At 42.3% G+C, this 22,818-nt stretch overlaps 2 protein-coding genes across 2 annotated transcripts in view; one reads left to right on the top strand and one right to left on the bottom strand.

Annotated features, from left to right (window-relative positions):
* Positions 1 to 2: 2 nt before the first annotated feature.
* LOC110989990 (kin of IRRE-like protein 3) lies at positions 3 to 22,329 on the bottom strand. The gene is made up of 12 exons (XM_022254733.2): positions 22,196 to 22,329; positions 17,698 to 17,869; positions 15,122 to 15,273; positions 12,613 to 12,930; positions 11,182 to 11,316; positions 10,696 to 10,815; positions 9,521 to 9,775; positions 7,846 to 7,980; positions 6,333 to 6,494; positions 5,284 to 5,388; positions 4,596 to 4,909; positions 3 to 4,383 (listed from the first exon to the last, which is right to left on the bottom strand). The coding sequence occupies exons 1-12, from the start codon at positions 22,314 to 22,316 to the stop codon at positions 4,048 to 4,050; spliced, it is 2,325 nt and encodes a 774-aa protein (XP_022110425.2). The 5' UTR covers positions 22,317 to 22,329; the 3' UTR covers positions 3 to 4,047.
* The window catches only part of LOC110989989 (nephrin-like), a 36,011-nt gene continuing 35,454 nt past the window's right edge, over positions 22,262 to 22,818 (top strand). The window contains exon 1 of the mRNA XM_087142706.1: positions 22,262 to 22,389. The gene's annotated coding sequence lies outside the window, so the exon portion shown is untranslated. The remainder of the gene's footprint in view (positions 22,390 to 22,818) is intronic.

Genomic DNA, 22,818 nt, shown 5'->3' with positions numbered 1-22,818 from the left:
CATGCTTTGGTTAAATTTATTATGTTTAGAGTACTCGGTAAAGCCACACTAAATCTACATAAACAAAAAACAAGTACAGGTTAACTTATTTCAAATTATGCATAATACTTTTTTCCAAAAAAAGGTCTACCTCTAAAAACTGTACACGGGTGTCTTCCAATATTCTAAAGTTAAAGTTTAGGTAATAGATCAGATATTACTTACGGTTACGCTTTTTCTACATCTCTGGAGACCAGCATGTGTACAGTTAGCTTGGTTGCCTTGCTGAGCTGAATGTTCTAGAGGATGGTTTGGACTCTACTGACTTAACAACCAAAGTTCTGGGGCAAAAACTACGTGTACAACAGAGAGACAAGAAGACAAACCCTGACAAAAGCAAAACAATACAAGATCACCCCATAACAACCGATTAAAAAAAACCCAGTAAATTAATGAATAAAAAAATCAAGTCAAAACAAAAACGAACAAAAGAAAGGCAAACAAGTAACCAAACTATTAAACAGGCTCAGATTAATGTGAATTTTTTTCCACCAGAATGACAGTGAGGCTTTTACTAGTCAAGGGCTGGTCAATCAAATGTCAATTAACTTGACAGTGTAAGACAAAGGCTTTCCAAGTACTATAGGTAGGTAAGACAGCAACGTGATGACTCAATCGCAATGTGTGATGTGACAATACACGTAGTGGTGATTGACTTGTGAAAGACTGGAGAGTGACAGGTGTACAGCCAAGTGTTTAACATACTGGAGGTGGTGGTGAGTGCAGGACTGTCTGTCCTGAATGCTTTTGACAAACTGTGTGCAATAGGGCGGGCCATCGCCAGGGGTGAGATTGGACGAATAGCAAATAGCCATGAAATAATCCGACCAGCGGTTTTGAAGGCCCACAGCAGTGCAGGCCCTGGGACTATGGTATAAATTTGTCTGCCTCAAGGTACCGTACCCCCAATGCCCATTTTTGGGTTCTTTATCAACTTTTATCATTAAAAGCACCTTAAAGGAGATCTCAACATTTCCCCAACTGTTTGAAAACCAAGAAAATACCAAAATGGGGAAAAAACCTGACAAATCTCACCCCTGCTTCAATGGATTAGAGCACTGATGGCTGATGCCTGATCGTCTCACACTGTACCCCCCCCTCCACTTTGGAAAATCTTTCCACCGCCATTGGTTGTAAACAGAAACGTGAGCAGGTGGACTGAATGCCCTTCCTACTGTTTAATCAAAGCTTCCATGGTTCATATTTACATGCTGTCAAACTATAGTACTACTGGGTATGTACAGGTATACTAGATACAAAAGAAATCTACATCCGAAAAACCTGTTTCCTAGAAAAACAGTACATTGTAAATTAACACGTTGACTGCCGCGCATAATTTCAAAGGGACATTCCCATTTGCCAAGCATTGTACAAATGTGTGCATACTTAATACATGTAGGTACCTTTCAGGTGTCTATTTGAACATGAGCATTTTACAGATGTATGCCCTGTCCATGGCCAGCAGCAGACTTTGGGGTGTTCTCTGCCAGTGTCTTCAATTTATAATACAATAGCCTTTTATCTCCTACAAGTCTACTCACAGCGGCAGAATCCGGTACACCTGTGACATGTTCAGGTTTTTTGTGTTTACACGGGTACAAGTGCCGTGTACACATGGTTATCAAGATGCATCACTGAATTTGACATGAAAATAACTCTCAAGTACTGAACCATTAAAATGTGAAGGTCACAATAATTGGCTGTATATGTACTTGTCCCTTTGGTGTGTTTTGAAGTAAGAAGCGGAATGCATCACAAAGACCGTCAACAATTCATGTTGATGTGGCAAGAGGACGATTTTGCCAACTCTGCTGTGATCACAAGGACATTTATAACAATGCCACACAAGTAAATTAAACAAAGATTTATGCAAAAGAAGTTAAATTTGAATTTGGCTTCAAAACACAACACAGTGCTTTTTACACAGCTTTCCAGCCAATTTCGAAAATGTAACAACACGCAGTTTGAAATATCTTTTCAATCATTCCATTAGTTGTACTCTCAAGACAAAGCTTCATTGTGAAATACATGTATCCTCAAGTTTTAAGAACCGTATTGTTAAACATTAACACTTCCCAACTATTTGTATGGACCTCATGGCATTACAAAGCAATACTGGAATGTATCTGAAGTGGCAAACTGTAAATTTTAATTGGGGCGAAAATGTACAGCATTCTGTAACAGGTTGGAGCCCTTCTGCTACCTAGCTAGCACTGTCCTGCCTTCCGTGAGTGATTCCAGTGAGAGGCGGAGCTGGGCATTTATATTACAGCTGTGCCTAAGCCCTAACCCTACCAGACGCAGCACAGGGCATCGGGTGAAAAAGTCTGATGCGCTTTGATGGGCTGGGCAATCAACAGCAGCCCAACAAACTGGCCATGTTGAGACAACGGGAGCTCGTCCCATTGAACAATGCCACTGGTGGGTCCTGTGGTGACTGACAACCACAGACTCCCAGGCTGTTTGGCCTTGGGGAGAGTTGACCTGTTGGATCTTGTTACACTAGCCCGGCAAGCCACTTTGACCAATGATGCAGACTGATGTCTGGCAGGGCTTCTAGCCAAAGTAGGCTGGAGGGTTAAGGCTTTTTCATACTACTGGTAGAAGAGAACAAGAAAGTTAAGCGAAATTCACTTGGGTTGAAATGTGTTCCACTTCTGCAAAATCACAAGACGGATATTTGATCTGGCTTTACAAAAACCACATTCAAGTTCACTTCAGTGCAGAGTATCAACCAGACTTTAATCATAAATAACGAGAGGACTAACTTTTTATTCCTCATGCATGGAAATACTTTGGAAGCATCCTGAATGTGGGCATTTTGAACTGACTTATGTGTTTGTAAAACTTACTGGAGTGAGATGGACCAAATTTCAAAGTACTCTCAATGCGATGCAAAAGTATCCGACAAGCACATTTTCTGAGTGTATTCATTAAAAAGCCACAGTAAAAATCATCTGTGGTCTTTATACAGGTAAGGACATCTTTACTTGAGAGCAAAACAACACTTATAATACTGACAGTGAGTTTCAATTAACTTCAATAACACAGCAGTAAACGTGCCATACAAATGCTGACTTACATGTACATGCGGGCCTATTCAAAGAGCTACGCTAAAGCTGTCAATAAATTTCAAGTTTTCAACAAGTTTGTTCACAAAAATGGACACGCTCGACAGGATGTCACTTTTACATGACAGTAGTGGGGCGGCATTGTGGTAACTCCATGTATGACTTTAATGTACAGTACAGCAGCAATACTGACTGTTCATGTGCTTATGTTACAATTGTAGTTTTCACCAACCAGTGATTGGCCTACTGTGGCGAGCCCTCAGTACAAAAAGAGTTATCAAATCTTGCCCTGCCTTGAAACACAGAATCGATGTCAGAAAACGTCGGTAAGGATTGCGTCTTACTACATGCAGATAACATTTTAAGTCTAAGGACCGTCCAAACCACAGGTTTCCAGTAACACTATGAAAAAGTAAGGTGCTTGCTAGGTCCCACTTTGGCAAGTTTTCACTTACCTCTAGAGCAAGAACACATCAATTTGTCAGGGTCCGCTAGTGCTTTACACGTGCACAACAGATTGATCCAGCCAAAGATGAAGCTGTCAAATCCAAACACCCCCATGTACAGCTTGCTGAACCGGCAAAACCGACTGAAGCTTTGATCAGCACCCTTCCCGCTGGTAAAATGACCCAAAACAGCAGGTACAAATCAAGTACTTTTCCTACAAATCTATCTCAGGGAAGTGTTAATTTTTTGGTTGCCAGGTTTTTTCGCCCTGGTCAAAAAGGTACGACTGTGTGCACGGAAACAAAATTTCCTTTGCCATTTCTGATGAAAAACTTAATCTTGTCATACCACTGCCACCGCATAAAACTATCTCTGAGCAATGAATCGCTCAAATGAGCTCAAATCGTTCAATGAATGAACCTGGAACGCTGATGATGAATTGAACCATTCAAAGCTCAGTTCCTGCAGCCAAGCCACACCGATGCCGTCATCACACGTTGGTGGCCAGTTTGTTCCTAGCCACCTGGGAGGCATCAGAGCCCCCCTCTGAGCCTGTGTAGCTGTAGCGGCGACTGCTATCCTCGTATGAGTAACCGTCATCATAGCGACGGTCACCATGGCTGCGCTCCTCGCTGTCTTCGTAGCTACGGTTACCATAGCTTTGGTCGTCGTAGGGAGTGTCATCGGCGTAGCGGGGATCCTTGGAGTTGTACTGCTTGACTTCGTCGTCATACATGGCATCGTCGTAGCGACTGTCTCCATGGTCCCTACGGCCATAGTCCTCCGATCGGTCTGAATGGTATGAGACTCGGTCATCATCAACCTTCTGTGAACCAACAACAAAACATGCTACAAGTCAGTTCTATCGACACACGAAAATTTAACAACAAACAATGCTTGTCCAATTTCAGACATGACAATGAAGCACGTATGTATGAATTTTCAAAGTTTTTTCCCTCTGAAAGTGATTTCAGATGGTGCGAGGTTCATATAGACAGTGAAAGAAAAGGACCCCTTTTAAAAAGAAAAGTGCTTTACCCTACGGACGATGGGTTCAGAATACTCATTTTCAGCGTATCTATCAGGGTATCGATCGGGGTGATTCCCGTCATACGAATAGCCATCTGACTGACGCCTCGGAGCTCGATAGTGAGGGTCATCAAATGAGTCGCGTCGCCCCCGGGTGAACTCGTACGGCTCGGCATAGCGTGGCTTCCCTGGGGTGCTGGGGGGAGTGGCATTGTAGCTGTAGCTGTCCGAGTTGGTCCTCTGGTCGTCATCGTCGGTGGTGAGTTTCCGCACGATCTCCAGCTGGACTTTGCCCTTGTTGAGGGATGTGGCCTTCTTCCTCCCTGAGGTCAAAGGAAAGGAGAAGTGGGTGTGCTAACTGGGCCGCAATGACGACATTGATACTGTAAGGATGATGGTAACAATGGTGGTGAGGGTCGCAGTGGTGACACTGATGATGGTGATAAAGGTTACCTAGGCATTCTGGGTGATAACACTGAAACTAACAATTACCACGACTGGCGTAGCGATGGTAGCCCTGATGACTCAAATGAAGATGGGGAAAACAGCAGTCATCAAGGTACATGTAATGACGGTCAGACTTATTACGTTAATCAAGGTGATAATACGGGAACTGTCACTGGCGATTAAGAGCATAATGACGTAAAGAATGACAATGGTGACACAGGTGATCTATGTCACTGAGAACTGGACTCACTTTGCCACTTTCTTCGGCAGTAGAACATGACGATGATGGTCAAGACAAAGATAACCGCAGAAGTTCCGATGACAGCGATTATTATCCAAACAATCAGATCCAGATCTGAACAAATAGAAGAATACAACAAGGAAGGAAGGGCGGATGACAGGAAAAGCTGAGAACTTCTGGAGAGCCGGGTCAATGAAGTCTTATGAAAGGAACCATGTGACTCCCTCTGTGAAGCAACAGTGAATTTCTGCATACGTGTATTTCAAAAGACACGGCTTTTACACTGCCCCATGCTATGCGCAAATCAAATCATTTTACCCAGAAATGTGGCATCCTGAGATAGAATACTGTATCTGTTGAAAATTTTAATAAGGAAATACGGGCTTAAACGTGTATGGGCGTAACAAATGGCGCGAGTCAAAGGTCGGTGGCATTATCAGCATTCAGTCTCATGAGCCAGTCTTCAACGTTAGTTTAAGACCAGCCAAGAATAAATTTATTCCCATTCATAAATATCTTTTAAGTCGGAGAGTCAAAAGAAGCCAACATATGATGGATTTAGACTGATATTGTTCTAGAATTTTATTTTAATTTTCCTGACCATCCTGTGCATTTTGTGGTAAGTTTCTTGCAGAAGTTGTCTGAAAGAATCTCCTCACATGGACTTGGCACACGCGTGGCGAGCCGCATGCACACAGAATCTTGACCAATCAGACCCGATTAAACTGTCCTGCATCCAGGTGCCACCACGTGACTTACGCAGCGGGCATTATCACTTCTCAGTGGGCATTATCAAATGTTAAATACACAGTCAAGCTGCACATCGTTGAATAGGGAGACTGTCTGGGGTATTTATGAATAGTGGTTAATTCCCACCTGTTAAAATATTCTTGTTCCACCCAACAAATGCCAAAGGCAGGAAATTTTTTCCCAAAATAGGCAAAAGTCGGAATCCTGCGACTGCCGCAAGATTGAGCATCCCTGTTGTGAAACAAGGTTGCACCACGCGGTGATACGCCAGGCACTACGTGTGGTCCGGCACCTTGTGAAGTTCTCACCTTGCTGTATGAGTGTGATCAACAAGGACACGTCTCCAACTTCATTCATCATGGTGCAGTTGTACACACCAAAGTCAGCTGGTGTGACCCCATCAATAACTAGCTCACTCAGTACGCCGCCGTTCGCCTCTCGCTTTGTGGCAGTAAAACGTCCCACTGTCCCTGAAGTGCGAAAAGAGTTAAGTAAACAATGTTTTCATTAATAATGACAATCACACACTTTGGGCCGCAAGGTTTCAATATTGTTTGGACAGAGTAATTGTTCTTTTTTTTATTATGGAATCGTTTGATTCAGTTAATTGACACTAACAATGAAGCATGTGATCTGGAATTCCCTGAAAGGAAGTGTCTCAAAAGTCGGAATGTTTCCGTCGTGTCAGACCATTCCACCAGACCATTCCAGCATTCCTCTAGAATGATGTGTGTGCCCGTTGGAACGGGGACCACTCCTTTGGACCGTTCCACCGTGGGGCATGTATGCCCGTGGGAACAATCTGCCGGGGCATGAACGGTCTGGATGGGAATATCTGTAATTAGGTACAAGACGTCCATAAAAGAACTGTACCCCAAGAGCATACATCATTGATTGAAGACGTCTCTGCCACACTCCTACTTTTAAAACATAATCACAAGAATTTGGAAGTAAGTCATTTAAAATAAAGGAGTAATTAGTATAAATCTGCAATACATAATTAATGTTCATTTATACCACACTCTTTGAGTTGAATTCTACAGGACAGTGACTGAACAGGAAAATGTTCACTTCTGTAAAGAGTGAATGTCTACGTTGAGCCCAGTGGGTGAGGACAACTTTCCTACAATTTCGTAAGCAACGTAAGCAATAAAACATGGCATGAGTGACGTTAACGCTGTTGGCATGGTTGGGAACGTTTCATGAAATCCGCTGCAGAACAGACATGGCAAATGGCCCTGGCCCCATTTAACGGCACTGCTAGGCACAAGATTTTTACATTAACAGTGGCTCTACATATTTCATGAAGACCATGGTACACAGCAAGCAGGGCAAAAGGCATACTTATCTTGGACGAACACTTTGCTTAACGTAGTGACAAAGCAATGGAAATCTCCACCACGCCAAGCACCACCATGAAATGGAGCTTAGGGTCAGCAAATTTCTCGGCTATAGTAAGCGTGACTTTTCTGCTGCCGAGCAGTTCCGTAAAATTGGGCCCTGGATGTGATTTCCTGACTCAAATGGAACGATGATTTGGGCGGATGTGATAGTGGAGATAGAAAGTGATTTTGGCAGGCATCATTTAAAAATCACATCTGAACCAGATATCCAATCCAGGCGTACGATGTGATTTTTGTTAAAAAAGTGGCCAGACAGTGGAAGTGATTTTGGAAAAGCAGGACGTGGTACTGGACTCTAACAAAGCAATGCTGGTGTTATTTATGGTGGCATGGTCATCGTATCAGATGATCCAGGGGAGTCCCCTTTCCATTTTTGGCAAGAAATCGAATCCAGGCCCTTCACCCTGAGACAGCCTACCTTCCTCCAGTTGCTGATCGTCCCAGGTCCACATCGCCAGGTAGGGGTCCGGCTTGGTGTCAGTGAAGCACTCCAGGGTAGCCTTGCCATCCAGCTTGGCTGTCTGCTGGCTGGGACTTTTGATCTCTGGAATGGCTGTCAACAGATGACCAAACACTCATTGATAGTTTCCACTCTTATGGCGCAATCTGACGGCAGTTAAACCTCGTTAATAAGAGCAACATTCCGCTTATTACAAGGAACTTTTTAGGTCCCAATCTTCTGTTTTTCATTGTTTTCATTTCTGAACACACAAGATTCCTCTTATGACAAGGTAATCTGCAATGTCTGAAGGACCTCTTACTTCTCTGTGTTGTGGGAGGTGTTTTATCCAAATCACTGTGAAGCCCCCAAAATATCTAAAAATATGCGTACATGTACATCTTCACTATCAAAAGTCCCACTTATGGACAGTCATATTTTGGCCAACTACTGCAAAATGCAAGATATACAGCCATATGATATGCTAGTTCAGCCAAAACACCAGAAACAATGGCTTCTTAGGGTCACTGGAACAATATCTCTAAGAGATTTTAACCCCAACCTCACATTTTGCAACACTCTGAGATGTTGCCATGGAGACATACTTCTCCTGATAGATCAGGCCGTGCAGAGCGGCCAAGGTCATTTTCAACACACTGTTCACCTCCAAAGACTTCTCCAAGGTTGTGTTTGTGTATAAATCAATAGGGATTAGCATGTACAGGTTAAGCTGCTGGCCATCCCTGTGACGATCAGACTGTCAAGTTGTGCAGGCAAATCAGCCGGCACAAACTGGTCATGCTTAACAGGATATTCTTAATACATCTGACATCACTTTTCTGCTGTGCAGTGCCAATTCTTTCAAAAACCTGAGTTCAGGAATTCGATCAATTAAAAAAAGGGGGGAAGGGCTACTACCAGCTATCCCCTGACTGACCATTAATGTCCACCCGGCTACTACCAGCTATCCCCTGACCATTAATGTCCACCCAGCTACTACCAGCTATCCCCTGACCATTAATGTCCACCCGGCTACTACCAGCTATCCCCTGACCATTAATGTCCAACCGGCTACTACCAGCTATCCCCTCACTGACTATTAATGTCCAACCAGCTACTACCAGCTATCCCCTCACTGACCATTAATGTCCACCCGGCTACTACCAGCTAATCCCCTGACTAACCATTAATGTCCACCCGACTACTACCAGCTATCCCCGACTGACCATTAATGTCCACCCGGCTACTACCAGCTATCCCCTCACTGACCATTAATGTCCACCCGGCTACTACCAGCTATCCCCTGACTGACCATTAATGTCCACCCGACTACTACCAGCTATCCCCGACTGACCATTAATGTCCACCCGGCTACTATCAGCTATCCCCTCACTGACTATTAATGTCCACCCGGCTACTACCAGCTATCCCCGACTGACCATTAATGTCCAACCGGCTACTACCAGCTATCCCCTGACTGACCATTAATGTCCACCCGACTACTACCAGCTATCCCCTCACTGACCATTAATGTCCAACCGGCTACTACCAGCTATCCCCTGACTGACCATTAATGTCCAACCGGCTACTACCAGCTATCCCCTGACTGTCCATTAATGTCCAACCGGCTACTACCAGCTATCCCCTGACTGACCATTAATGTCCACCCGGCCGTAGCTCATGATGGGTTCAAAGCCCGGCACGGTGGCTATGCAGACATAGGTGCCCACGTCGCTCTCCCGCACCAGGTCAAACTGCAGGATGTGCATGGTGCTGAGGGTGGCCCGAGAGCCCAGCCGTGTCCACTTGATGGTAGGGGTGGGGTTGCCATCAGCTGAGCAAGACATCTGGGCGGGACCTTCCTCATCCACAGACACAGAGACAGGGACTTCCAAAAATCGAGGACCGTCTAAAAATAGCAATAAGATAAACATGACTGAACAGAAGTTTCAAATTTTTTTTTACAGATTGTGGAATGCTGCGGAATCCTGGTGAAGTCTTTAAATCCAAGATTTACTGACTAGCAGTATTGTCCATCAAGGGCTCAAATCAACGTGCAAGATCAATCAGGGATCATACCATAGTTAACCATAATTTGATTTGACTAACTACGATAAAACGTACGCTCGTCGACGATGATTGGACAAGTCTAGTTGATTATGTATGATCAGCCTACCGAGGTTAGTCACATAGTTTGCTGCACAGCCTTACCATTTTTAATATCAGAGTGAAGAGAGGACAAGTTCTAAGAAAAAAAATGGCAGAAAAAAGAACTGAGATGGATATCGGCACCAGTAATTGATCATTTTCACATGACATTGTTTAGTTACTTTGCCCTAGGCTACTTTGACCAGATAATAGTTTGACTCTAGAGGTCATTCACACTTCAACTCCCCTGCACATGCGCTAGTTGCATCATGAACCAACAACTAGTTCGCGACCAGTCCTTGATTGAATGAGCCCAAGCCTGCTGTACATGTGCTTGATGTGCAAACTGGTATGTCCGTAGCAAGACACTTTGCCTTTAATAGCTTAACCTAGGCAACCTGGAGGGATTTTTTTTTTTTTTGCCTGGAGAGCTTTTAAATTGCCCTTCTGGGACCAAACTGCAGCCTGTTCCAGCCTGGACTTGAGACAGAAACACGGCTGAAGTTGAGACAGTTGTGTTGACTAGAGGATTATAGTCTTCTAGTTACAATTACTGTACTGGTACACCTGTACATCGCCAACTTGGTTTTATGGCTCGGGACTCGGTCAACTTCGGTCATGCAACTCGGCTCAACCAACCTACAGACTTAGGTAAACGGTTTGAATAACTGGTTTACTCACACAGTACTGGAGTAGTCAAGCTACCAGTCACTGATCCAATGGTGTTTTCAGCCGTACATGCGATTGATGCCATGTGGTCTTCTTTAGTGATCACAAGCTCAACTTGATTATCTTCAGCACCTGGGCATCAGAATTGAGAAAATTGAGGAATTAGAGGCCACAACTGCAGTGGCACAACATTCATGGCCAGGTGGTATGGGTGCATTACATGTCCCTTTGACCAATGGGGTGCCGTGATTTGTCAATGCTGGTGCACGTCAACCTGAAAAATGCACGTGGGTGCAGTGCCATCGCAGTTATGGCGTCTTCTCGGCTTAGTCTATAGCAGACACAAAAGAAGGGTGCATTTGGTTTTGGTTAAATCTTTTCTGTTTATTCCAAATTTACCCACTTCAACTAGCGCTCTCCTGTTGTGTCTGCCGAGGTCCAATGTCTAACCTGCACTGACTGGTTGTATTTTGAACTGAGTGGCCGAATGCCTCTCACCTGATATTGGCTCTCCATTTTTGGCCCACAAATACGACACCCTCCTGGGATTGGCATCCACCACACAGCGGAAGATGACTGGGGTATCCTCTCGGATGGGCGTATGGGATGCCTCCACAACAACAACCGGGGCATCTGGGTTGGGGGGAAAAAGAGGAAAAGAAATAAATGAAATGGTCAGCACCTGTTGTAATGAAATGTGTGCTAAATAGTTGCTTGGTCCAACAACACTCGGCAAAGGAGAGACACTGTGTTGATTACAATAGTGTAGGGTCATTCTTGTAGACACTATAACAAAGAAGACAGGGTACCCTACATGTACATGTATAGTTGTGGTTCGTTAAAGCAATTGCATAGGCCCATACCCATTCAAATATGTAGTGGTTTGCGGCGTTTGCCTCACAAATGCTTTTACGGCCAGCACTTCTAACTTCCGTGTAAACTTTTACAAAATGTTTTTGAACATGAACACCAAATTCCAGCATTTGTTTGGATTGTACATTATTTTCCTTCCATATTGCAACTACTGATTTCAGGTTTTTTCTCACTGGGAGTTGAATCGCAAAGTGAAATCACGTATTACATGTAATTGAATCATGGGCACAAAAAAAAATCACTTGTGACATGAATTATAGCTCCACTGGTTTCCTGTGCTGCTAAATTGAAATATTGACAGAAGGGCTGGGAACCATTCTGTAGCTCTAGTACCACGCAAGAGATGTTATGCGACATTGTTCAAAATTATTGGAAATGCAAATTAACGTCCGTTTCAGTGAGCTGAGTCACAAGGGCTGATAAATCTGCATTAATCTCTTGAGAACACCAAAAGTACTGTCTTTCGAAGTAGAAATTCTAGCCTGTATTGCCATCCAGGAGAGTGCGTTTTTTTCTAAATTACCATCAGGTGTAGTGCACATAAAAGAACTCAGCGGGCGGTCTAAAAGGCCGCATACATGTATGCGCAGATGTACCAGCAAATGATATGGACAGTATTGTTAACGGTTGTTCCTTTGCAAATATGACTTCAATTTGTCTCGTTGTTCAAGTCATTAAAGTCAGTCCAAAATATATGTACAAATAGATCTTTCATTTCAAGCAAATTTCAAAGTTTGATAAAAATGTACTGGAAATTCGGCAGTCAATGAAATGTTTGGTATATAACCCGAACGTTTGGTATATCAAGACCTCCATTCTGAATTCAAGTCACAAGCTATTCAAATGAACTGCAACAAAAGCATTCCTTTGTCATTGTTCACCCTGTTACTTGTGACTGGTCTTGCGTCTGGTCTTGTGATGGTCTCGACTACAACACTGGTTTCAGCAGTATTGTATTGTGGAATCAAATATTTGAATTGGAGTCTTGATACGTATACATTAAATAATATGAAATAACTCCGTCTTGAACTGATAGATAGCATGGATTCAGCTTACGTTGTACGTCTAGCGTAATCCCAAGTGTCCTGGGAGTGGCCATTGCCATGTGTGAGACCTGGCACTCATAGACAATGCTGTGATCAGCCAGGGCTGGGTACACCTTCAATGCACTGGCAGCGTTCATCAGCTTCCCCGAAGGGTCACCGGCCTTCCAAGTCCTCTGGTAGGTGGCGGACAGCTCGGAACCCCCTCGCAGCCATTTGATTTGGGCTGCCGGGTTGGCGCTGGTGGCCTCACAGGTCAGGTTGGTGGGCACGCCCACCACGACGGAGAGAATGGGATCGCTGGGACGCAGGGTCATCATGGATGGAATTCCTGAAACCAGAAACAGGAGAGGCTGCTGGTACTTGTTAGCTCTAATGAAGTCTACATGAGGAAACCAAATTGACTGATCTCAGACTCAGCCCTTTGCATTGCAAGTAAAGAGTATTCCGGACTCAAATACAGTGTGCTAAGCCTCAACCACGAGACAGGTGGCCGACAACAAAGAGTGTCTTCCAATTTCAACAGCACCTCGCACAATCTTTAGGCACGGGCAGTGTATGTCAAGGAGGAGAGCAGTGCGTTTGATAATTGGTAAAAAGCATTAGAAAACATGGAGCCAGTACCCACTACTGGATAGGCACTGCACAGCACAGGTGGTAACCATACCCTTTTTAGAAAGAATTAACAATCAGAAGGCATGTACCACCAGCCTCATTGGGAAATGCCTGTCTCCTGTAATGGTGGCCAACCTTGGGGAAATACATGTACCGGTATGTTGTCCCACAACAGTACTTTAAGTTTAACAGCTTTTGGTCGGACCTTATACTGGTGCCCTGGGTAGATGCATGCAGGTGAAACTTGAATTTAAGAAACCTCAAAGAAATCATTGCCAGAAGATCAGAAGAATATGGTACAGTATCTACTGGTATGTTAGCCTTCCCCCCCCCCCCAAAAAAAGTACCGTACTTTTGTTTTCAATGGCCCTTTGAAAATGGCTGGAACTGTACCGGTAGTTCTGGTTGTTCACATACACTGAATTTTGTAGAAACTACACTATACCGGTACATGTACATGTACGGAAAATATAAAACAACATTACTTAGTTTGCGATGTAACTCTTCTTTTTTACCATCACACGAAAGAGACTCCTACAAAAGTTTTGATCGCTGCAGACTCAAAAAATAAAAACTTTTTCCAGAGGTGGCCCAGTTCACTGGCCTGTCTGAGTTTCTACAAACCACAATGAAAACAACCACCAAATTGTCCCACGCCAAAACCTTTAACACACTTTTCTGGCCACAGTGTCTGCTCCCACAAGAAACAACACTTTTTTGTCTACTCCAAGAATTTGAGGGTGATTATCAGCTATCCTGGGTCGCTGGAGGTCACCCAGGGATCAAGCAAGGGGTTATCAGCAATAAGGGGTTTGGCTGTTGGGGCTTGCTGCTGAGGGTCACATTGCAAGTTGCTGATGGGTTTATCATCAGTGGGTGAGGCTTCAGAATGTCTGGTTCAAAGATGGATGACTTTTTTAGAACAGCCAGACTAGCCTTAGGTGAACAGCACTGTTTTGAAAACAACTTTACAAAGGACTGTCAACTTCCACAGATCTATGATACTTTGTCAAGATTTACTTGGGTAATCTTTCTGCTGATCTTATACTGGACTGGTGTTTGAAGACAGTATGCCCATAACCACGCACACTAAAATGTTCCATGAATACCAACAGTATGCTGTGCTGGTACACATGTACAGTGTATGAGTGAATGTACCAAACAAGAAACATCAAAAACCTGACCCAAACAATCCTTCACAGTGATTCAGAATTAGCGATGCGTCTACTGTCTATTGGATGGCAAATGAAATTTGATGAAATTTGTGGTGCGTATTATTTCAGAAGCCCTTTAGATATGATTTCAGGCAAATTTTAAGTGGAACAACTTTCCGAAGATCTAACTTAAGTAGTGATTAACTACATGTAAAACTCAAAAACATCATACTATAGGTGCAGTTAATGTTGATGGCGTCGTTAAAAATTACAGGTGTCCAGTTCTGTTTAAGTTCGAGGTTTCTTTAAATGTTGTTAGATTGTTTTAAAAGTGGGATTATAAACTTGAGGTTTCAAGTTTTAAATTATATGTAGGCCCCCCCACTAGTTCTCCAAGTTGCAAGTTGACCATGTTGATGTACATGTACATTATACAGACAGTGGACCTGCCAAGAATGGAAATAGCGGTATGATACCATTCTGGTGGTTTACTTTTATTTTAGAGGGATTCTACAAACATTTCGAACATATCAGCAAAGATACTGCCGTATAAAAATTCCATACTATTGCCAGTATTTTGGTACATGTACACTGTATCTACGGATCATTAGTTTATACTCTTCAGTATATTGAAAAAGAGGCAAATTTTGGTAATGTCTGAAATATCATTTAAAGCCTAGTGCTGGATAGACTTTACAAAAGGCACTAACTATGGTTAGAGAATCGAGTGTAGAGTTGTACATATATACGTACGCTGGATGATGAGCCTAGCTCGTCGGGATGCTATCACGGGGTTGTCGGTGGTAGCAGTCACCTGACAGTGGTATTCCCCGTCATCCTCCAAGATGGCATTGTCTATCTGGAGATTGTACTCACCTAGGGAGGTGTTGCCCTCAAACGAGTATCTGGAAGGAAGATGAAACAGATCAGATGGGTAGCGGGGTCACAGCTGTGAGCGCCGCACTCTGTGACTCTTCTCGCAACCACACAAAACAGAGGAAGGAAAGTATCTAATTCTAGTCTAATCATTTTGCTGCCAAATAATCCCACTTGAAGATGAATTAGGCCAGTGGAGTAAAATTACATGCACCGAAGGTAAGTTTACAAAATTCATCTGCAGAAAGAAATGATGGTACTAGCACACTGTATGCCAGTACATCAGAACCAGGCAAAAGGTCAGGACAGAGCTGTATGTAGAACAGACGTGTACATACTCGGAAGCCTCATTTTTAGCGTCAGTTGACAACTCAACTTTCCCATTTTCTGATAACAGTCGGCTATAGCCAAACAATTTATATGTATGTATGTCAGCAGTCCATTTGGGGGTTCCATATGTCACATCATACCAGTAGGAGCCACGTGTAATTTTTTAAAAATAAATTTGATATTTTTTTTTCCATTTTCCATTTCAAATAAAATTTAATTCAAGCAAGCCATAGCATGCACCATCAACTGATACGAATGATAGCACAATTGTCTTGAAACAACTACAGAGACTCCTGCAACATTTTGAAAGAAAAGAAAAATTGATCTACAAGTACACATGTAACTTTCAGGTATTTTCTGTGGAAGTGTAGCACCCATAATACTGTTGCACCTCTAAATTACCGGTAAAACAGCTGGAGTTACTTCGACCATGGAGGATGTGACCCATTGCTCACTGGTAACAACAGAGTAATTGAAGAAAAATATATCCCACTCTGAATTTCTCAAGTTTAGTAGCACATTATTATTTCAGTCCTGACCAGTATCCCACAACTTACTGTATGGTACATGTAACAGATTTGACATCCTTCACAAGGTTTCTGATAAATTGTACAAAAAATTTCAAAGATGCTTTGAAGTGTGAATCATGATTCTGCTCATTAATGAAGGAAGGAGCTTCACGTGTTTAGCAAGGAACACTTTTCTGCAGTACCCACAGTGCCAAACCATGGAAAACATCAGGCACTATCAAGGGCACTTAGTCCAAATAGGAAAGTGGACCACCACTGAGTAGACAAACACAAAGACTGATATTAATATCACACAGCTGGAGGGGAATCGGAACACCGCTGGAGATTTTTCATTGGGTGTTGGACTCCATCAGGATTAGAAATTGGAGACTAGACATACAACAGTGTCAGACACCTCTGTGTAAGTGACCCCGGCACCAAAGGCAAGGTACAAGAACTGCCAGTTGGGAAGGACATGCCAATAACCAGTGTATGTATTTCCACCGAAGGAACTTCAAATATATAAAAGCAAGAAAGTCAGGGGCACTTGGCTTGTAAACACAAGTTCACAGACTGTAATTCACTGGGGATCTGCTGTTTGAACTATGTACAGTGTACATGTACGTGCAAAAATTGTCCTGTGCCCGGATGAAGGGAATTCAGGCATTTTTTTTTCTCTTGCATGTACATTGCAAGAAGTGGGCTTGAATAAACCCAAACTTGAAGACAGTGTAACCTACACGTACTGGTACATTTTGAGCGATTGATCTCAAAAACAAACAGCTAGAAATCCTTGCGATGCACACTTCGGAGGGCAAAAGCATGCATCCTTTGTGACTAAATGAATTTGATTTTGCATTATTTCCATACAAACGAGTCCATGTACATGTAGGCATTTTAATGCTTTTCCTTGTACTTCATTCATTCATTATTCATTCACTTAGGGTGGCGGGTGGGAGAGAAGAGTCTTGCTTCTGTCAACAAAGCCCTTCTGATGACATCCAGGCAATGTTAGCACCCTCTGTTCATTGACGCAAAACTTGCAAGTTAATCCTTGACTGTTATGTCCGTTGTCACCAAGGCACCATTATTTCAGACACTCGTTTACAAACACGAATGTTGTACATGGACATGTACATTACCATGTGTACTGTATACTCTGTAATTGGTGGCAGTGAAAAGTGAGAGTTTCATTGATCTAAAATCGTTTTTCAGAAGACACCGATGATGCCCCAAAGGTGAGTCACAGTTTGCACACTGACTGCTGGCACTGAATCAGTCACACAATCCCAGCACTTGAGTTTGCACAATACACTGAACTGAGCACCTGATCATACATGTACATGTACACCTACCGGTAATGTAGCTACCAAAACATCTACAGTACCGGGTACGAACAAACTTTACGCTAGAGATGCACGTGTACGTTTCTTTGGCAGGATTGTGTGCATTCAGGTCATCACATCCAAAAGTCAAGTCATCACAACACAAGCCACTTAACTGAACAGTGTCTGGCAAAGCAACCTGTCACCCGACCTGAGATTTCAATCTTCCACTACTCTGGATGTTTCACTCTCTGACAGGTTTATACAGCTCACACATTGTACACCATACCTTGGGTATTTACTAATGGTGAGATCCATGTCGCTGGCAATGTACTCTTCCCCCTTGAACCATATCAGCTCACCCGATTTCTCGGCAATGATACACTTCAGGACAACTACTGCTTCCCCTATCACTACTGCCGTGTCGCTAGGCTCCTCTTGAAATGACTGGGCAGCCCATACTAAAATGGGTAAAATTAGGAAAGGGTAAATTAATACAGTTGTTATAATCTATTCTACCTTAAAGAAAATAAGTTATCATTAGATTTTATTATTTCAATATGTCCACAGATGAATGTTTCAAAAGAGTTTAGCAAAGGAATCAAAAGTGAAATGTTTTCAGATGAACAATCTCGAAGGAAGTCCGCATAAATCAGGGGTGTGAGTGGCCACTTAAGATTAAAGCAGAAAACAGCCAGCAAAAAGCTGAAATGTATAAAATGTTCCCATAGTATTGTAATGGCTAGGTGTACAAAAAAGCTGAAATCCAGGATCAACATCGAAATGAAAAAAGCTGAATTCTCACACCTCTGACAGAATGAACAGTCTAATATTTTTGTTGACGGTGAAGTGATAATACCGTACATGTGCATTACATGGATTTTTCAGGAGTTGTAACGAGTCAGTAATTTTGTGAATCAAGTTGAGTCATTATAATGTAGTGACTTGACTTGAGTCGGGTGTGCATCGTAAGTCCGACGCCTTATAGGTCCAACGCCTCAAAAGTATGAATTGGAACTTTTAAACGCATTTGTTGGACTTACATGTATGAGGCGTCGGACCTATGAGGCATCGGACTTATGGACTTCTTTAAACACTTTTTTCGGACTTACGTGTATGAGGCGTCGGAATTATGAGCTGACTCCATTGAGTCAATACGCAAAAAAAGTTGATCGAGTGAAGTATTTTGCTTGAGTCAATTCAAGTCAAAGAATATTTGAACACATACAGTGTACATGTACAGATGTAAGAGAGAATGACATTTTGGCGTTTTGAAATTTACCTCTGGGCTACTACTTGTAGATACAGTACACTACAGTACATGTACTCTTGATGATGACACATAATATGAACATTATAAACCACGCTGTAGGCCAATTGCAAATACATGTCTGTATATTTTTTTTATTTTTAGTTAATACATGTACATGTACATAGACATGAAGTCCTAAAAATCGAGTCTACATGTATGAACTTTCACTAGGGTCAGGTCTTCTGATGTCTGAGGGACTCAACTAGAGTTAGGTCGTTTGCTCCCAGTGACTCAAGTCGAGTCATTTACAGATAAGGACTTGAGTCACCAAAAAGGGTGACTCTAGTTGAGCAATTCTGCATTTGAGCATGATTTGAGTAACTACAGTACACCAAAAACTGTTGAAGGTCCAACGGATCATGGGGTCATGGCTAGAATGTAAACCAGAGCCTAAAGCACTAGTACCCTAACCCAAATCTGCATCAAAGAAAATATAATTGACCACATCCTGTCATGTCTAAAAGTGTTTATGAACATAAACTTGAGCCATAGTGCTCTAGGGACAGGCTACATACCAGGTCCATTAAAAAATACACAGTTGGTGAGAACATTCTGTGGTGTTGCTATTTTTTCAGTTGATCCCTAGCCCACAGCTAACCTGGAAGAAACTGTAATATAAACCAGTGGTCCTTGGACAGGCTAGCTTGTGGGCCTATTACAGAGAAGTTCTCTGTCCCTGTTGTCTACCACAATAAACAATAAGGCTCCTCCATAATAAACTGGTGACTCCCCTGCAACCTGTAATGGAGGTAGCACACAGTTTTCCAAGTTTGTAAAAATCCTTAACATGTTAAGCGATTCCACAGATTTTTATTTTAATAACATTCTGCCTGCATTTGAGCCAGATTTTACAAATTTCACTCTCTGAAACAAGATGGAGCTGCCTTTCCGGAAAAAAAGAATTGGTCTGGAGGAAAATACTGGTAAATTAAATGAACAAGAGGTAAAAAAATACCCTGCAAACATCATTTCCTTTTTGCGTGGCTCTCTTAAGGGTTGAGGGGATGGCAGGAGACTGTGAATAAACAATGAGATAAACAAAATGCAGCATAAACAATTGGGTCAGTTTGAAGGAGGAAACTGTTCTGACCCGAGGCCATATCCCTGCAAGGTACAATTTATCTGAGGGCTACATAATAACAAAGACTAATTTGTGCATGGATTTGGTCATTTCTTTTGAGAGTGCTGTACATGTACCTGTAAATTCACCATGATTCCCCTTCCCTACATGTACCTGTTGAGTATAGTGTACAAGTACACACACTTCTTTGTGAGACCACTGAACTGGGTGAAGGAAAATTCAGTGTTAAGAAATAAATGAGAAATTAAACATCCTGTCCTTACCAAAAAACACACACACATATACTACTTTAGACCAGATTGAGATTGTACAGTCTGTGACCCCAGAAGACAAACATTTCAATTGAGGAATGAAAGTACTGTACATCTAAGCATTTACCGGTAATTTTTGTTCTTAAAGTTATAATTTTCTTTTATGAACAATAGTTACACCTGATGAAAATGTGGTCAACAAAAGTACTGGTATGTATAAGATACCAGTAAAGTTTAGGCATCAAGGTCAAGAAGTGTGCCTGTATCATATTCCACAAACAATCTCGTTCTTGAAAATCAATGAAAAAGAATTAGAATAAATTCAAAGGCCACAGATTGTGCTAAACTTCTTTAGTTCCACAGTGATTTTTTTTTTTACAATTCAAATCCATCTTACAAGATTCGTTACAGTGTGAATTTGCTGACAACTGTATTTCTTGAGTGCCCTGTTACATGTTTATTCCAGATGATGTACATGTACAAACCAGCAGCCCTTGGCCACTTGTTACTTGTCATGATTGTTGATAGGCTTTTCCCCTGCTCCGTTGCTCAAATGTTACTGTGGTTGCTTAGTGACGCTTGAATTGCTTGCAGGAATTGGCTGACTAAACACCCCTACCCAGCCCCGATCTGTTTATTTGCAGGTCAGAAATGGTTTCCAGATCTTTTTTGAATTAGTGAATCACTGGCCAAGAATTTTGGGTGCAGTGGTACTGGTTAGTTGGAAACGCTTATGACGATGACAATGATGAGAAAACAAGATGGTGGAACTTGACACAGACTAGACAAACCACCTTTCACTTTTGCCCAGGTTCAGGAATTTTAAAGTCACTGCCACACAGTAAATGGATATACTTTTTAGATCAATCAGAAAAATATCTCAGCTCATAATTTCTGCCCATGATTTGAAAGGGAAAACCTGCCTTTTGAGCCCAGATCTGATGCAATTATTGTGTATATAAGAGTTAACTTTGCAAGAGCGAAACAATGCTGGGTTGCACCAAGCTTCTGATACCTGTCTGTAGTTTTTTTCACACAGGGACAGTTCTGATTTTGAATAATGGATCACAGTCTTTCATTTGACATACTGAGATCAATGAATTTGCCATTTTCATTCATTCCCAAAGAAGGAGAAAAAAGAGCCATTACTCTGGAACACAAATGTACCAGTCAAAAGAGAAACTATTGTGGGCATTTAGAAAGTTGGGAAATCGAATTTTGGGAGATCCCTGCAACCCCATTTAAAGGCATAGGCCTAGTAGTACTGCAAGGAGGAGGCTACATTGGTACTTGTCTGTATACGGTACGGCCAATGGACCCTTCGCGAATTCAAGACCAACACAGGAAATTATTGAGACTTGTTCACACAATAGCTGATTTCCTGTTAAACTTTCAATTTAATAAGTGGCGACTGGTTGAAGTGGCAAATGGGCAAAGTGGACGTCCCATCAGCAAGCATCTAACAGCTGCAGTAGTAGTAGGCCTGCCACCTTTTTCCTATTGAGTCACTAAATGGTTTCAATTGCAGGCTGCTTTTGCCTTCTATAATTCAAAAATAAGAACAGGCACTTACATATACAACTGCCTGCTGACATAATGCCAATGTAGGCTTACAATACACACGAAAAACAGGCCTAAATTATTTTGCTGTAAATTTTAAGTCTGTCCGACTAATTACCTCTATCAATCATGACAATTACCGAATAAGGCTAACTGCCCATAGGCCTAGCCTTAGCCTCCCGGTACATACTGTAGAAAGAACTGGAACAAAATGTAACAAAAGCCAAATTTAACAAGCTATTAATTGCAGACATTTTATGCCATATGTAGGAACTGTAGAATAACACTTTAGGCATGACAGGTTGGGACCGGAGCATCACTGATTGAGGTTGAACCACCGTAGCCTAGACTATCGAATTTGAACACAGTAAAAAATTAGGCCTAGGCCTACGTGTAGTTCGGAAGTTCGGTCTCATGATTCTGCACGCAGGCCCCCTACACGTAAGTTAGTACGGTATCAACATACGACCATTAACACGATTACCCAGGTAAACATTCAAATATTAATGTGGTCAAAACTTGCTCCACCATGGAACATTTGATTCCAAAATCTGATTTGTCATGTTTATTACAAAAAGCTCACCATGATGAGTAGCCAGCATGTTGTGCACAATCACGACAGCGACCACCAGCAACAGATTTTGCACAAGTTGACATCTTCTGTGCCGAAAGACGCCGAATGTTGATGTGACAGGCCTAGCCATTTTAGCTGTATTTACAACTTGCTGGGCGAACTTGAGGATACAAAATGAAGCAAGACGACCACCAAAGACAATGGTAAGAGTAAGGCAATTTTACGGGTATCGGTATACGGGCGAGACGACTTTCGCTTATCCAGCACGTCCAGAAAGTTGATTGATGTCCTCAGCATGTTCATATATCAGCCAATTCCATATATACCATGTACGTACGTACGTGTACATGGGGAGTACGCTAGCAGGTCGTCGCGAGCAATAGACAACTTTTAGGATTTACATAAATTAGCATAAATTGTTACCCCATTCTCAAACGTGTTATGTATCAGCCAAGAAAGCCTATCGGTGGACGGGATAAAAAGAAAGAAAAACAGAAATTTGGACTTCTATGTCGACATTTTTATTATATTATCAATATGTTAAGTAAATATGAACAGAAATTCATTGATTTCCCCCCTTTTAAACAATTATTTCTGCCGCGTGTGTGGAGAGACGTTTACTGACTTAGGTG

This window comes from Acanthaster planci, linkage group LG10, assembly GCF_054643075.1.
Source record: "Acanthaster planci isolate LZ-2023a linkage group LG10, COTS_SCS, whole genome shotgun sequence".
Lineage (NCBI taxonomy): Eukaryota > Metazoa > Echinodermata > Asteroidea > Valvatida > Acanthasteridae > Acanthaster > Acanthaster planci.
This window is presented reverse-complemented; position numbering and strand designations above follow the sequence as displayed.